This window comes from Panicum virgatum, chromosome 2N (assembly GCF_016808335.1).
Source record: "Panicum virgatum strain AP13 chromosome 2N, P.virgatum_v5, whole genome shotgun sequence".
NCBI lineage: Eukaryota > Viridiplantae > Streptophyta > Magnoliopsida > Poales > Poaceae > Panicum > Panicum virgatum.
In genome coordinates, this window is record NC_053146.1 from 55,857,351 (window position 1) to 55,871,240 (window position 13,890).

A 13,890-nucleotide genomic window follows, 5' to 3' on the forward strand; every position below is an offset into this window, starting at 1 on the left:
GCTCTGGTTATGTAATATTTACTTAACCCTAAAGCTTTCATTTGAGCCTTTGCATAATTATTACTTATTTAATCGCGTAAGTCTTGCGAGTACCTTTTGTACTCAGGTTTCTTTCAAAACCTAGTTGCAGGTGAGCCGGAAGTGGTGTTCGGCCACTTCTACCCCGCTGATCCAAATGCGGGGAGGAGTAGATCGTTGTGGCTGTGATGATGTCCTTGAGCAATGCATCATTATTTTAGTATGTTGATATCGTAGTCGAGCTCTGTGAAAGCATGTAAATATAATAATCTTTAAATTTTTGTTTAATATGGCTTTCGTGAGCCCAAGGCTTGTAATAGAAGTTAGTTGAACCCTCATATATTGAACTTGTAAGTTTAAGTGTGTAAAATTGCTCTTTGTGGATCATCGGCAATGTACGTGCTTGTGTAACGGTACGTGTGCTTAATCATGGGCATGTGGCAAACACGTACCGGGACTACCGGGTTTGTTCTCGTTTTAGATGAATTGTGTTGGTTAAATGACTCTAAGGTGTGGATTAGCACGTGTCGTGTCGAGAGGCGACACGTGCTAGCCCTTATCTTAAAAGATTAATCAATAATTTCACCTAAACCGAGAGCAAATTGGGCGGTTCTCACATCCAATATCTCAGATCTAACTATTTACATGTATCATGCCAGGAAAAGAAACCAATCTGAGCGCTAATCTTCAGAAGCTAGAAACAGCAACTTGCTGGCTAACTCCCACAGATTGACCCAATCCATTTCCACAGTGGCAAGGCCTCGCCATGGAGCTCAGGAACGCCCTCAGGACCTCTTCTGATGCGTCTCTTCTGAGCAAACACACCACGTACTCCATCACGGCAGCGTCGCAGGGAAGCGTGATCCTGCCGTCATCGCCGGCGAACCCGAACTCCTCCTGGGAAAGGCTCAGGAGCTCGCCGAAGATCGCTGTACCGAGGTACGCCAGCGGGACCTCGAACCGCTTGCTGTCGGCCGAGTACACCACGCAGTGGCCCTTGCTGGCCACCGACGACGTGCTGCACGGTGACCCTTGGGTTTCTTTCGCCGGTGACGTGATCCGCTTCCTCGCGAGGGCCGCCATTCTTTGCCACTTCTTCGCCATTTGAACAAGTCTCTTGGCACTGACCATGGTTGTTGCTTCTCCTGCTGTTGTGGCTAAAAGTTCAGAGAGCAGTCTTGGTGCTTAGCTACAAGCTGTAGTGCTTAGCTTGCTGATGGACTGATGAAGTCTTGGTGCTAAACTGGTGGATTTATAGGTGGAGGGAAAGAGGAGCCTGCGGGTCAAGAGCAGCTATCAGCTCCGGCTGGCAAGAGACATGCCCACGAGCTCTGAACATGCAGTGTTGCAAGAGAAAGCAACATGATTTCGATTGGATTTCTCCAGGTCCGGCCCACCGGTGTTGACACTTGTTGGAGACACTAGCCAGTTGCATTGTGTGGATATCACAATATGCTGCCCTACTGACCAGTTCTGTCCATGAAGCATACCTTATGAAGACCACATGTAAATTGGGCCCAACATGTTAGGAGTTAGGACCATTTTCTGTCTGTGATTTATTGTTTTTGGGTGATTAATATGTCATTCCTATCTGAATAGGATCCTCAGATTGGGACATGTAGTCTGACAGTTGTCCATTCTCATAGCACATTGTATCTGACCAACCAGATGGAAGTGTTCGACGGTCCAGGCAACTTGCTCGACAGCTTCATATCACTTCTTCCATTGGTGGTTTGTTGGATCTCCATCATCTCATGTGAGCTTCGTTTCGTCGCTTCTTCGAGCATGGACCTACAAAATTAGCACGCTGGTATCTTGGGACAGTGATAAGCACTTTTGCAATCTTCCCGCATATCAATGCTAGTCTGAGCACTGCTATAGTTTTAAAGTTGTCGAAATCGCTAGTGTGAGCCCCACATTAACACCATAGTTTTCTATTTGGGGGGGGATACGTACTTATGGTACAATGCCAGCGCTACGTAAATCTAAGACATTATAGTCGGTTCTTAAAGATTTAAAAAACAGAGAGTATAACAGCTCAGTTTATTAGACCAGAATTTGGAGAACTTGGTGTTCAATTTCTTGGTATGCAATCATGTTAGCTCCATGTCCCATGGGCTGCGTCAGGCCATGGGACATGGAGGTGAAAGAATTGGAAGCAGAGGTGAAAGAAAGAATCAAAACAAGAACAGATGCTAGCTCTAGCTGTTTAGTACTAATCTTCAAAAGCTAGGAACATCAAGTCCCATGGGCTGCGTCAGGCCATTTCCACAGTGGTAAGGAAGAAAGAATCAAAACGGGAACAGATGCTAGCTCTAGCTGTTTAGTACTAATCTTCAAAAGCTAGGAACATCAAGTCCCATGGGCTGCGTCAGGCCATTTCCACAGTGGTAAGGCCTCGGCATGGAGCTCAGGAACGCTCTTTCAACCTCTTCAGGGTCCTCTTTCCTAAGCAAGCACATCACATACTCCATCACCACAGCGTCGCAGGGCAGCATGATCTTGCACTCATTGCCTGCAAACGCGAACTCCTCCTGTGACATGCTTAGGAGTTCACATAAAACCATTGAGCCAAGGTACGTCCGCGGGACCTCAAACCGCCTGCCATCAGCTGAGTACACGATGCAGTGGCCCCTACTGGCCACCGACAACGTGCTGCACAATGATCCGTCAGTCTCTTTCGCCACGGTGGGCATGAGCCTCTTCCTCGTCAGAGCGGCCTTTCTTTGCCACTTTCTTGCCATCTGAGCGAGTCACTTGGCACTGATCATGGCTGATTCGGTGTCTGCCTTGTCTGAAAGTTCAGAGAAGCTCAGCTTGTATCAGGTGATGTTCAGCTCTAGGTGTGGTGCTTAGCTTGTTCATGGACCGATGAAGTATTGGCGCTAAGGTGATGGATTTATATGCGATAGCAAATAGAAGCATGTGGTTAAGTGCAGCTATCAGCTCATCTGGCTGGCAGGAGACAAGGCCATGATTTCAGAACATGCATTGTTGCAGGAAGAAGCAGTGTGATCTTGATTAGATTAATCTGGTCCATCTGTTTGGCACTGCTGGAACCAATAGTTTCAGTGTTTTGCCCCACTAGGGTATCCTCAATGTGCTGACATACTGACTTGCCCGTGCTGTCGAGCATTCCTCATGAGGACCACATAAACATTGGGTCCAACATGTCATGATCAGTTTTGGCCTCTTCAAATGTCTGAGCCAAAATGTACGCACGTCCAAGATCATGGCCTTGTCCCCTGCCAATCATCCTGTGACAGACCCGCTGAGTTAAAGCATTTAATTAAGCGTAACCGCTATCATTTGGTGTATTAGCTTAATTAAGTGTAACTTGACAGGCTGTTTCCAACCCACAGGACGATCGAAACACACCAGAAGTCTCGCACGACGGCGAGCGCAGAAGGTACCAGCATGAAAAAATCTTACAAAAATAGTAATTAACATTAATGCTTTTACAAAACAGCTTTAACTTTTAAATTTACAAAAGAAATGATAGCAGCGGAAGAGAATCTAACTTACAGAGTATTTTTACTAGAGAATAAATAAAACAAACTAAATAAGTCGAGAACTACCGAGGCGTGAAGACAGGACGTCACATCGAGCCCGCCGATGCGAATCCTGGTTAACTCCTATACCTGAAAATAGGGTAACAACAAACCCTGAGCAACTAATACTCAACAAGACTTACCCGACTAGTGGGTATAACTTAGCACACATATCTAGACATGCAAGGCATCTGGCTGGTGGTTTATTTTGCAGAAAAACATCTAAAAGTGGATCCTTATTTTCAATATTTTAGCTCCAAGTTCTATATAAATTAACCTCAATCTAATATTTGCACAAATCAACTATTGCACGCAAGGTGGAGCAATCATAATAATTCAAGGTGTTCAACATTATATATATATAATTCACCATCTAACATTTTGCTACAATGCAGCAAAGAGATCAAGGATCTCGTAACCGCGAGATACGGCAAATCGATTCGATTTAACCTTGCAAGGTGGACCTAACCATCACGGCACGCATTTGCCCCGTCGGACGATACGAGCCAACCATTCCCCTCCCCGCCTCGAACTACAGAACCGCCCCACCTACATATAGTCAGCCGGGCTCAACGAGAGACCACCAAAAGTAAATACATGCATCCAATTCTCCGCGACTACCCGACTCGCCCTAAGGGGTGGTGATGAAGTTCTGTACTTTCGACACGAGGCAGTACTAGGCTTACCGGTTTCGACTACCTCCTACTCCCGGCATGCGGTTAGTACAGCTCAATCCCCGATCAGCACTGCCGATAACGGATCGGTCCTTAATCGACACAGACGGAGCTAAGACACCCAGGCACCCTGTCCTGCTGCCATACCTACATCTCATCATCATTCTCCATCCGATCTCAATTTTCCTTCATTCCATTATTATTCCAATAGCTCATGTACCAAAATATAAGGATATCCTATATCTCGCGTGTAACAAGAGATTACTCGACTTCTATCCTATAGCTCGCGAGTGACAAGAAATCACTCGACTTCTACCGAAATCTATTAAGCGTAGCAGTACTATCGACCTACACATACTAGTATAAGACCAAGGGAGTCTAGGGATAATGCAACCAAGGTTTCAAACAATTCCTGAAACATAATGCATAAGTAATAAATCCATATATAGTGAGACATAATTTAAAATAGTAGGTCATGCACCAGGGCTTGCCTGGGGGTAACACTAAGTTAGTGTTAATTCTACCAAGGCCTTGGGCCCTTCCGAACTTGGGTCGGGTCTTCGGTTGCTTCAGCGGGTCCTTCCATCTTCTGAATATGTCCACCGACACCGCCTTGTGGGTCGACTCCAACACCGCGTGCTTTATGTCCACACGTGCACATCTAGCGTACCTAAATGAGGTGCAATAATGCATATGCATAAATACATATAAAATACCAATTAAATGCATATACATTGGATATAAATTAGTGCAACTAAAATTTCCTTCTTACAAAAGAACTATACGCATAATGGACTAGCTGGCGGACTGTCCGCTATGCAGCAGCGGACTGTCCGCAGCTCAATTTGCCGACCTACCAGACCTACCAACGTCTCTGGATAAACTTACAACTATACTGCGGACTGTCCGCGATCCAGGAGCGGACTATCCGCAATACACCTCTACCAACCCAACAGAACCCACGACGTCTCTAGACGAATTTCAAACTCTCTAGCGGACTGTCCGCGCCCAAGTGGAGGACCGTCCGCAGTTCAGCTCGGCCGACCCACCAGAACCACCAATGTTTCTGGAGAACTTCTAGACTGACTGGCGGACTGTCCGCTCACCCTTAGTGGACCGTCCGCTATACACCTTCACCAATCCACCAGAGACAACGACGTCTTTGGACAAATTTCTAATCCTAACGGCGGACTGTCCGGCCCTCCTTAGCGGACCGTCCGTAGTTCAATTCTGTGAAACCATCAGAGATAACCACGTCTCTGCTCAATTTTCTAACCTAACCTGCGGACTGTCCGGCCCTCCTAGGCGGACCGTCAGCGGTTCGTCTCTTTGACAGTGTACGACAGGCGGCAGCAAGCGCGGCGGCGGCGGCCGTTCACCGGCGCCGACGACGCACAACAGGAGGGGAAAAAGGCCAGGGAGCACAAGTAACTCCCATGAATCCATTCTTACGGTCGGTTCGGGCGGTGGATGACTGGAGAAGCGGATCGACGGTGAAGCAAAGCTTCAAGCGGGCTCCAATGGTGACCGGCGGTGGCGGGGGCGATTCCGGCCGGGAATGAGCTGGCTGGAGGTTGGGAAAGGTGGAGGAGGTGCTGGGGAAGATGTTCGCGCAAGGAATCGAGGTATGGTGGCCGAAGGAGGGAGATCGAAGAAAGGGGGCGACAGTGGGGCGAGCGGACGAGCGGAGCTCGTCTCTGGTCGATGTGAGGAGGAGAAAAGAGGATATGACAGGCGGGTCCCACAAAGAGGTAAAATATCTGGGTGTTACCTGGGCGGACCGTTCGCCGCTCCAGAGCGGACCATCCGGAGGCAGGGTGTTACAATCCTACCCCCTTAAAGAAATCTCGTCCCGAGATTTAAGCGGCGAAAGGAATGGTGAGGTTCAGATTGCTAACAGGTTCCATAGATTTATTTTTAAGAGATTGATATTAGTAGTTAAGACATTTATTCAAACTCTTAAATATCTTTTCTGAACTTTGCGATATTAAGGACCTAGTTCCAGAGGGTGCTAGTTTCTAGATTAATCAACGTAGCCGGTTTTAACGGTATAAACAGTGCCAATCGATTTACTAATTCGTTGCTCCACATGGTTCTGGAAGATATAAATTTTATAGTAACTAGATTATCATTACCTAACTGGAGATTGGCCGTGCCACTGAGTGAAAGGGCTGGATAATGTAGGTGGACACAATCACCATCAAAGTCGGCTGGAAAGGGCCGGTTGACTATTCTAGTGCTAGCACATAGTAGAATTTTGCAGAGAAAAGAGGTTCTAAGCTTCTCAACGAATATATAAATCAAGGAGGTTCTTGGGAAGAATTAAATGCCGGTGCTACTGAAGGTGCAGGTGCTGCGACCCCTCCTGTGATGCCGTCCTCTACTCCATCCGTCTCTACTGGCACCAGCACACACTTCAAGCGTGCCAGATTTGGTGCCTGGAATGACTTCGACGAGATCTTTGAGACCTTGCCGAACGACAAGAAGGTAAGAGTTGCTGTCAAGTGTCGTCACTGTTCTCATGTGCTTTCTGGCTGGTCTTCTGCTAGTACTGGGCATTTGCTCCGGCATCAGAAGGTATGCCTTTCTAAGGCTAAACATGCTGCTCTTGTTCAGTCTCGTCTAAAATATAATCCTAATGGTTCTGTCCACACCTGGGAGTATAAGCTTGATGTTGCTCGTAGGGAGTTGTGCCATTTAATTGCTAGACTTGATTTGCCTCTAGGTTTTGGTTTCGAAGATGCTTTTGAGGAATATATTCAGCGTGCTCAGAATCCTCGTTCTGCTAGAGTCTCTAGGCAGACCACAACTAGAGATCTAGAAAAATATTTCCTTGAGCGCCGTTTTGCTCTAATTGAATGCTTGAAGTCTGTTTCTTCTGTGTGCCTTACATCTGATATATGGTCTGACAATGTTAAGCAAGACTATCTTAGTGTTGTCATCCATTTTATTTCTGCTGATTGGGAGTTAGTGAAGAGGGTCTTTGGTCTTAGGCTAATTGATGTTTCACATTCTAGTGCCAACATTGCTGAACGTGTTCAATCTGTTGTTACTGAGTTTGGTTTGAAGGATAAGGTGTTTTCTGTCACACTTGATAATGCTTCCTCAAAAGCTTCTGCCATGTCTAGACTTATTCCCAATTTTCTTGGTTACCTTGGTCCTGACCCTAAACCACTTGGCACAGAGCGAACAGTGCGTGGTCTCTTGCACCAGCACTGTGCTTGTCAAATTATAAACCTCATTGTCAAGTCTGGTTTGAAGAGGATCAAGTCATATCTTGAGGCTTTTAGGACTACAATTTCTTATTTGAACTCTTCCAACCAACGTATTGCTGAATTTCATAACTTTTGCCTTGTTAAGGGGGTAGCCCCTCGAAAATTTCAGTTGGATATGGATGTGAGGTGGAATTCTACTTATATCATGCTTAAGCACCTCTTACCCTACAGATCCACCTTCTCTGTTTTCATTGGTGCTAATTATGGGTTGGTTAATGGTGAGCCACTACTCAGTGATGGTCATTGGTCTATTGCTGATAAGATGATGAAGTTTCTTGAACTGTTTTATGATTCAACTATTGCTTTATCTGGTGTTTATTACCCAACCAGTCCTTTCATGCTGCACCATATTCTTGACATTGCTGGTCATTTACACACACAAGAGTTTGATCCTTTGCTTATGAACATTGTTACTCCTATGAAATTTAAGTTCCTCAAATACTGGCAGAACATTCCTGTTTTGTATTCCTTTGCTTTTATTTTAGATCCTAGAGCCAAAATGAGAGGTTTTCAGAATGTTCTCCAGCTTCTTTCTCAAACCATTGGTTCTGATTATTCCAGTTACTTTAGTGAGGTAAGAACTGAATTGTACAAACTATTTAACAAATATGAAACAAAGTTTGGTGGAGTTCAGTTGCAAAGGACCTCTCAAACAGCAGGACCTACTTGTAAGAAAAGAACAACATGGGGTAAGATCTATGGTGCTACTGCTTCTGATTCTTCTACTCCCCTTGCATCTGCATCTGCTCCTGCAATAGCTGCTGTTTCTGAGTTGTCTTCCTACCTGGACAGTGACACTGTTACTTGTTTTGATGATGACTTTAACATTATAAGTTGGTGGCACGAGCACAAACTTACATATCACATACTGTCCATTCTTGCTAGAGATATAATGTCTGTTCCAGTGTCCACAATTTTTTCGGAGTCTTGCTTTAGTCTAACTGGCAGGGTGATCGAGGAGCGGCGCCGACGGTTGCAGCCTCATACGGTGGAGATGTTGACCTGTGTCAAAGATTGGGAGTTGGATGATGCAAGGGCACATCACGAGGTTGAGAAGGCGGTGCAAGATCTGGAAGATGCATTGAACAAGGACCTGCTGGGTGAAGGGCAGACTGGTGAAAATCAGTAAGTCACTAATGCATTCTTGTTTTTATTGTCCAAATTCATGTCACTAGAGTACTAGATACTAATGCAATTCTTTTTCCTTGGTAGGACTGTCTCTAGGGCTAGAAAAAAAGCTCGCGGCTCAAAGCTCGGCTCGAGCTCGGTGCGGCTCGGCTCGGCTTGGAGTGGCTCACGAGCTTGGAACGAGCCGAGCCGAGCCTCTTTTCTTGGCTCGCTAAAGCGCCGAGCCGAGCCAATCCGGCTTGCCCTGGCTCGCGAGCTGAGGCCAAACCAAGCAACCAGCCCAAATTGCCAGCAGCCAGCCCACCAAAGCTACATTCTATTATGAACTTTATGCCTTTTTCCTTGCTGTTACATTCATGAACATAATTAGTGGGGCTAAGTGAACCTTGTTGTTATGACTTATCAGTGCTTGCTGTTAAGACTTAAAGAACATTGTTGTTTGCCTTATTCTAGCCTTTGTCGTTTGCATTTTTCCTACAAAAACTGCTATGTAATGCAATGGGCTGCTGTGGCTCATGAGCCTGCTCGAGCCAGCTCGCGAGCCGATAACGAGCCGAGCCGAGCCTCTTCTATGGGCTCGTGAAATTGCCGAGCCGAGCCAGGCTCGGCTCACTGCACGACCGAGCCGAAGCGAGCCGAGCCGAGCCTGGCTCGGCTCGGCTCGTTTCCAGCCCTAACTGTCTCTAACACTGGGTATGCGCTGTCTGTCTAGTGAACAACTGATGGCATTTTGATCTTTTGGGAAATGGCAAGCAAGACTGCAAAGCCAACCAAGATTGCATTGCATATTTGCATCAATGAGAGAGTGTGCCTCTGTTCATTATTCTTGTGATAAACTCATGATGTGATATAATATTGTAATGTAATGAACAATTGAATTCAAATTATAAATCTGGGCTGTACTCTTTTTTCCTTCCTAGGGTTTCTCACAAGGGTGAGTTTTACCTAGGAAGGTTTTTAACGAGGCAGACAAAACTTGATCACACAGATCAAGTGCAAACAGATCTATAATTTGTATCATCACTTGCAAGTTATAAAGTGATGATCTTTTGCTTACTTTGGTTCCTTGTTTTCTGTTGATTCTGAAATTCTGATTCTGAATTCTGTTGCAAGTGATTCTGAAATTCCTTGTTTTTTGGAGTTGATTGAATGTAAATTTGGAAACCAGGCCGTGGGCCGGCACGGCACTCTATTTCTGGGCGTGCCAAACGGGCAGGCCCGGCACGAAATTGGCCCGTGGGCTCGTGCCTGGGCCGTCGGTGCCGCCCGTGGGCTGACCCGACACGGCCCGCTAAGTTGTAGGGCCGGATCGGGCGGCCCGAATGGACATCTATGGGGGCAAGGGGCGGCGACGGTTTTACAGAAAACCGCCTACCGCTATCCAAACAGTTATACAAAACTCACTCAAGTGGATCGCGGTTATTAATCGTGGTCCACCTTTTTCATACAACACCCTAAATCGTATCATAATTATTAAGTATGATGTAACTTTTTTCATAAAACCCTTCAAATGGATCCTCCCCTTCTTTTCTCTGTCGTCCGGCCGCATCAGCCCTGGTGGCGCAGTGTTTGGCCGAAAAACGACTCTGTGTTTGGTTAGCGTAAAAAAAATTCGCGAAAAGAGAATTTTGCATTCATGAAGTATTGTCGGTACCCCGACTGGGGTACCCCTTCTTGCTATGTCTAGGCAAGGGCCTTGAAGTTTTCCTTGGCTACGTCCAAACAGCCGGACCCCTGTGGTCCGGAGTCCTGATCTCTCGGCAACGGATCGGGACCTGCCTCACGACTGGGAAAGATCCGGGAGCGACGTGTGTCCCGGAAGAGGCGGGCAGCCCGAGCAGCCGGGGGTCCGGACCTCTCGGGGGATCCGGACACCCGCGGAAGTCCCAGACCCCTCATGGGGTCCCGGACCCCCTGTATGGTAACTGGACCCCTCGCTAAGGGAAGAAGTCGACGCCCTGCCTCGGGGTGGTCCGGAGCCGACACGTGTCTACAAGCACGGACACGTGTACAAGGCCGCTTGGTCTCCATACTAAGCCTCACCCACCACTGCATTCATTGTGGAAGGTGGACGCCCGCATTGATGCAGTAGAAGGCGAGGCGATTCTTTGACTAGGGGGCACTATTGATCGCGTATTACCAAGGTGCATAGTGGAACCGCTGGCGCCGCCCACGCCGCGCCTATCAGTCTGCCATAACAGGTGGATACGACGGCTCGGCTCCACCCATTATGACGCCTACATAATAGCCTCAGCAGGTCACGCCGCAAGCTACGTTCCCCCAACGGTCACCTTGCTGACGGGACAAGAGAAGACCTACTTTCGTCAGAGAGCCAGCAGGGCATGGAAGCATATCGGAGGAAAGATTCGTAACCACTGTAGTCATTTGAGTACTCTGCGCAGTATGCTGCACAGCACGTTGGGCCCACTTGTCGGGGCCCCAACGTCCAATGTATCCGCACCCCCTTGGTCTATAAATGGGGGGCGCCGCTAGAAGAAAACCTCAAGCTGGGTGAAAGCTAAGACCCGGCAGAGGATAGGTTCATCCCCAACCAAGAACAATACTACACCTAGTGGATGTAGGGTATTACGCTCCGGCGGCCCGAACCACTCTAGATCGTGTGTTCTTGCGTGCCTGCTTCAGTGTTAGATTAGCCTAACTGCCTAGTACTTCCCCGAATTCTTCCTCACTAGGAATAGGCGGGTGCGTTCCGCCACCCGGCTGTGGGTACCCTAGAAATCCCACGACAAGTATGAAATGAAATCTATGGGTAAAATATTTTCACAGATAGGTGTAACTTTGCGAACCGAATCTAATGAGACTATTTAATGCATGATTAGATACTACAGTATCCATGCTCTAATCATCCTCTAATCATGCGATCAAAAATCTTATTAGCTACAGTGTTGATACAGTAACCAAGATTGCGGAAGTGTAATTAGAATTTATTTAATACCTTTTAATTAGTGGTCAAAGTTGCAAAAAAAATTCGCGAATTTTTTTTCGCCTCCAACCAAACACGGTCAGCCTGGGCCCATCCATGGTGTGTTCATAGCTTCCTCGGTGCTCTTCAGTGAGTCCGTCGTCTGTTGTTTCCGGCGTATTGCTTCGGTAGTTCAGTTTCATTCATACAGAATTTTGAACCCCATCTATAATCCAGTGATGAAATCAGTTGCTTCTTCCAAATTATTTAGGTTCGTTGAGCAATTCAGTCAAATTCTTGATAAAAAAATCACCAAAAAAAAACAAATGTGAGCGTCTGAAATGGCAAATAAACCACTACTTTGCGAGTATGACAAATGGTTTTAACTCTTTACAAAATCATCTTTTTTTGAACGAACAACATTTGACGAGTATATTTCTACTACAGCAGAAAAAATACAAGGTTATGTTCTTGGGAGACCATAACTAGGCAAAAAGGAAAAACAAAAACACACAATCAACAGGTTGGATTTGGATATTAACGCACGCCAACGACAATTCAACTCTAGCCGGTTGGATTGGAACGTCGACACAAGCGGCACAATACAACTCTACAAGACAAACATCGACGCAAGCCGCACAATGCAACTCCACAAGACAACTCTGTCTAGTTGGACTGGGACATCGACTCGGACCTCAACAACCGCCTCATTGGACACGCCGACCACCAACATTCCACCCGTGTAATCTTCGAAACCTGCAAACACAACCCTACTTCGACAGAAATCCAGCAGAAGAAGACTGCACCACACCGAAAAGGATACAATTATGTGGGACCTCCGCCGTAGTGCCATGACAACACCATACACCACCTGAAAGGATGAAACCACCAAATTCGGACCCTCACAGACTGCCTTTTTCAAAACAATTTCAGTTCTCTTAATACAATGATACACAGCTCTCATGTGTATTCGGGAAAAAAATCGATTTCAGTTTTATGATGCGTTGATGAGGGCCCAGTTTGCTAATTCAGAGAACCGGCACCATTTCTTTTGGAAAAAAATCATCTCTATTCTATTTCCAATTTCCACATGTAACAATTTACATACATCATGCAGGAGCTTGAAGGAGAAGACAAGCTAAATGATGTTCTTCAGAAGCTAAAAACAGCAAGCTGCGGGCTAACTCCAATGTAGACCTGGGCATGGGTCACCCGACCCGAACAACCCGACCCAACCCGCCCGAAAAAAACCCGACCCGACCCGACCCGAGCTACGTGGCGGGTGGGCGCGGGCCGTATTTTTTGACCCGCAACAATCAACGGGCCGGGCACGGGCCGTGATTTTTGACCCAAAACCCGACCCAACCCGAAAAACCCGACCCAAAGGCCAAAAAAACCCGACCCAACCCGAAAAAAACCCGACCCGACACGCCCGCGCAAGGTGCACGGGCCAACCCGACCCGACCCGGTGATAGGTACGGGTCGGGCGCGGGCCGTCCTATGCGACCCGTGACCCGACCTTGACCCGACCCGAACCCGACCCGACCCGACGTTTGCCCAGGTCTACTCCAATGGATTGCGCCAAGCCACCTCCATAGTGGCAAGGCCTCGCTATGGAGCTCAAGAAAGCCGCCTCGACCTCCTCTGATGCATTTCTCCGGAGCAAGCACATGACGTACTCCATCACGGCGGCTTCACAGGGCAGTGTGATCCTGCCGTCGTCGCCGGCGAACCCGAACTCTTCTTGCGACAGGCTCAGGAGCTCGCCGAAGATCGCCGTGCCAAGGTACGCCAGCGGGACCACGAACCGCCTGCCGTCGGCCGAGTACACCACGCAGTGGCCCTTGCCGGCCACCGACGAAGTGCTGCACGACGACCCTTCGGTTTCTTTCGCCGGCGAGGTGATCCTTCTCCTCGCAAGGGCCGCCATTCCTTGCCACTTCTTCGCCATTTGAACAAGTCTCTTGGCACTGACCATGGTTGCTTCTGATGCTGTCCTGGCTGAATGTTCAGATAACCTTTCTATCAGGTGGCGTTCAGCTACTCGGTGTGGTGCTTGGCTTGCTGTCTTGCTGATGGACTGATGAAGTGTTGGTGTTGATGTAACACCTGCCTCGCCGACAGTCCGCGCGGAATCGGCGGACAGTCCGCCAGGCATCGCCCGGATATTTATCTAGATGGATGTGGGACCCACTCGTCATTTCTCTCTTCCTCCTCACTTCGTCCAGAGCCGAGCGGAGCCGAGCGCTCGCGCCGTTGTCGCCCCTTTTCCATCGATCTCCCTCCTCCGGCCACCAAACCTCGATTCCTCGTGCGGGAAC

The 13,890-nt window shown here is 47.7% G+C and overlaps 3 protein-coding genes across 3 annotated transcripts; all 3 read right to left on the reverse strand.

The window, feature by feature from the left end:
- Window positions 1-603: 603 nt before the first annotated feature.
- LOC120658246 (auxin-responsive protein SAUR36-like) lies at window positions 604-1,563 on the reverse strand. Its single transcript, XM_039936481.1, has one exon. It carries the CDS (start codon window positions 1,147-1,149, stop codon window positions 706-708), a length of 444 nt encoding a protein of 147 aa, XP_039792415.1. The 5' UTR covers window positions 1,150-1,563; the 3' UTR covers window positions 604-705.
- Window positions 1,564-2,300: 737 nt separating this feature from the next.
- LOC120658247 (auxin-responsive protein SAUR36-like) lies at window positions 2,301-3,270 on the reverse strand. The gene has a single exon (XM_039936482.1). It carries the CDS (start codon window positions 2,760-2,762, stop codon window positions 2,355-2,357), a length of 408 nt encoding a protein of 135 aa, XP_039792416.1. The 5' UTR covers window positions 2,763-3,270; the 3' UTR covers window positions 2,301-2,354.
- Window positions 3,271-12,449: 9,179 nt separating this feature from the next.
- Window positions 12,450-13,664, reverse strand: LOC120658248 (auxin-responsive protein SAUR36-like). The gene is made up of 2 exons (XM_039936483.1): window positions 13,143-13,664; window positions 12,450-12,760 (listed from the first exon to the last, which is right to left on the reverse strand). Exons 1-2 carry the CDS (start codon window positions 13,545-13,547, stop codon window positions 12,722-12,724), a joined length of 444 nt encoding a protein of 147 aa, XP_039792417.1. The 5' UTR covers window positions 13,548-13,664; the 3' UTR covers window positions 12,450-12,721.
- Window positions 13,665-13,890: the final 226 nt, after the last annotated feature.